The sequence below is a fragment of the Aptenodytes forsteri genome, unplaced genomic scaffold (assembly GCF_000699145.1).
Source record: "Aptenodytes forsteri isolate BGI_AS27 unplaced genomic scaffold, ASM69914v1 Scaffold55, whole genome shotgun sequence".
Classification (NCBI taxonomy): domain Eukaryota; kingdom Metazoa; phylum Chordata; class Aves; order Sphenisciformes; family Spheniscidae; genus Aptenodytes; species Aptenodytes forsteri.
The window spans coordinates 324,990-327,951 of record NW_008796063.1 but is presented as its reverse complement, the minus strand read 5'-3'; the positions used below and the strand labels follow the sequence as shown (position 1 = coordinate 327,951).

The window sequence follows — 2,962 nt, the reverse complement described above, 5'->3', positions numbered from 1 at the left end:
CCCGCGCCGTTCCGGCCTTTAAACCGCCACGCTAATCCCCCCTAACCGGATTAAAGCCCGCCGCCCGACCCGGCCTCCGCTGCCGGGGCGTTGACACGGGCCCTGCCGGCACAGGGAGGGTCGTCCCGAAACAGCCGGGCAGGGCGCTCGGCAGGAGCGGGAAGCTGCACCGACCCTCCTGTGCTGGCCTCCCCCCTCCTCTCCCTCTCTGCCGCCGCTGTGGGGCAAACACAGCGAGGTCGGCCGGGTGTTTTGGCCCAGTGGTGAGGTCTTTCTCCCCTGCCACCTCCTTCTGCTCCTCCTGGCCCTTGCAATGAGTCTTGTTTGCCTGCTCCATCAGTGTCCCTGGGTTCTGTGCTCCTCTGCCCAGCAGCTAAGGCAGCAGCAGGTGGTTTGCATGGGCACATTCCTCGATACTTGTGCATTGAAATTACAAATGGACTGGACTAAAGGTAGGGGAAAGAACCGCTCTTAGGTCAAGTGTCCCGGCAGGCGGCAAGGCCGTCAATGGCAGACACAGCAACTTTTGTTGGTAGGTATCTCTGTAAAGCAGAGTTGCAGCTCTGTGTGAGCGGGATGTCATGCCCGACCTGCACAGAGCATCTCTGGAGTCATGGAGTCATGACGGGTGTTGAGGATGGGGCACTGTCTGTAAGAGAAATGATGGGTTAAAAGAAGGAGCTAGGCCATTCTTCTCCTGTGGTTGCATATACTTTCGAGGTCTAGATTCCAAACAGGGCGCTATGCTCTTTGGAACAGGGTGGTCCCTCCATGTGTGTTTGTACAGCACCTAGCATCTCTGATCCCAGAGAAAGCAGCTGCTTTCCTACAAAACCAGTAGAGGCAGAATCCACGACCCGTTGCACTGAACAAAACTGCAGGCCATTAAAATGGGCCTGTATGAGTCCGTCTGTTATCCGGCACTTCAAAGGTCCCTATAGGCAGTTGCTCCTTCCTCTTTCCACCACTGGTTTTTCCCCTTAAAGACACTCCTTTCTCCTCCCCTCCCCACTCACCAGATGTAAGCAGCTGTCAGCAGTATGTAAGATTTACATCTTTCTTCTCCAGTGCTGCTCCTATAGTGCTCTTGGGGTTTGTATTCATTTTATTTTAGCCAGTTCACTAAAATCAGTTCCTCTTCCTCTCCCTCTGGCTATTACCCCCCCTTCCCAGCTGCTGGTATGCAATTTCTATACACCCATAATCTACACTGGCAGCTGCGTCCCCAAATCCCACCAGCTGCTGGTCCCTGGGCCAGTCAAAACAGGTGGAAGGAGCTGGCTGGCCAGTGTCTTAGGGGAGCCAGGGCTGTTGGTGAGAGCAGAAACATTGCAGTGCAGATAGGTGGAGAGCGTGTGGTGTGGTGGTGGCAGGCGTAGGGTGTGGGAGTGATCTGAGGGTGGGCTCTGGCACATGGTTAACAAGTTTAGGGTGGGAAGGACAGTTGCAGCTTGGTTGATAACCCTGTAATGGAAAGCCTGCAGTGAGCTGTCTGCTGACATGACTAGCTCTGCTAATTGCAGTTAGTAAAGGACTTTGTACCACTTGATACGTTAACTTTTACTCTAATTCATATATTTTTAAAGATACTTACCCAATCTAAGTGAACTTCTTTGCTGTTAGAGCAAAGGAGCAGCTGAATAAATACTGCACTGTGCTGCAGCATTGATGGATTGGTGGGTTTAGCTCAAAATTTGATTTGTATGTGTGCGTGCACAGAGGAAGTGGAAAATATGGAAAATATTTGCATGACAGCATTCATTTTGCTGCTATTGTTTAAAGTGGTATTTCAATGACTTTCTTTGCAATTCCAACAAAATCCAATGAAAACTAAAGGACATCAGTCTAGTCATATTAAAATCACTTGAGAGTTTCCTAATGTTAGAAAGATGGCCTTTTGATTTTTTCTGGAAATAGAAAATGTATGTTAGTTTGCTTCCCCCGTCCCCGAGGGACCTAAGCTTTACTATAGTGCTGTGCTTAATAAGCTTAAAAAAACCCCCTAAAAATAAGGACACCTGTTACTAACAGTTGTAGCTATAAGATTCCAAAACATGACAGATGTGTCCCATGGTGATGTCTCAAACTGTATCAGGTTTATGTTCTGTTTTTGTCACTAAAGCACCCACTTGTCCTTTGGCAACTGGAGATTCTGAAAAAAAGGAACAGTGCTGAAAAAGGAGGGAGAGAGGTGCCATGCATATCCTCCCAGAAGCCACCTAGGTAGGGTGGGGGTGGAATTTGCTCCTCTTTTTTGTCTTTATGAAAAATAAAATTATGTCAGAAAACTAGGTTGTAATCCTCCATGAGATAAGAAAAGCAGAGAAGCCATGAAGAGAAAGCCAGTTGCTGAAATAATCAGGATGCTATGAAGTTCCTCCACCTTAGCCCATACAGACTGGCTTCTTTCCTGCAGGCCACAGATTTCCAGGGCCCTGTATCGCAATCCCATCGACAGCAGCGCCTGCCTAAAGGACTGAGGCCCAACACCGTTGCTGTAAAGGCAGTGGAGAAGAACAATAGGAGATCAGATTAGTTTATTGTTATCTATAGAGAGCACGCCTAATTTGCAGCCACTCATCTCTCTTACTGTATTAAATCTGGAGTAAACACTAATTAATGTAATGGCTCTAATAGATTAGCGAGGGAAAGTATGCTGTTCGCTGCTCACCCCCTCCTCCCCCAGATCACACCGGATTGCCTGGTGAGGTTAAAATCTACAGAATAAGCCAAGCCACGGTATTTTCTGAAATCCATCTCTCTTTGAACTAGCCAGAGGTTTCATCCATTCAGCCCCTCGGGTTTCCCAGGAGTCCAAGCCCGCCGACGGTGCCTCGGTTTTCTCAAGTTCATTAGCGTTATACATAACGGTATTAAACTAGTAACCCGGGTTTATTGGCGTTATCTCTAGTGGCACTCGCTAAGCGGCCGGTGCTTGACCCGGCTGGATCAGGACCCGCCG

General features: G+C 48.9%; 1 protein-coding gene across 1 annotated transcript in view; it reads left to right on the top strand.

Moving 5' to 3' along the window:
- The window catches only part of TFPI2 (tissue factor pathway inhibitor 2), a 10,363-nt gene that overhangs the window by 1,145 nt on the left and 6,256 nt on the right, over positions 1–2,962 (top strand). Inside the window, exons 2-3 of the mRNA XM_009286523.1 lie at positions 2,417–2,497; positions 2,638–2,704. Coding sequence (XP_009284798.1) covers positions 2,417–2,497; positions 2,638–2,704 — 148 coding nt within the window. The remainder of the gene's footprint in view (positions 1–2,416; positions 2,498–2,637; positions 2,705–2,962) is intronic.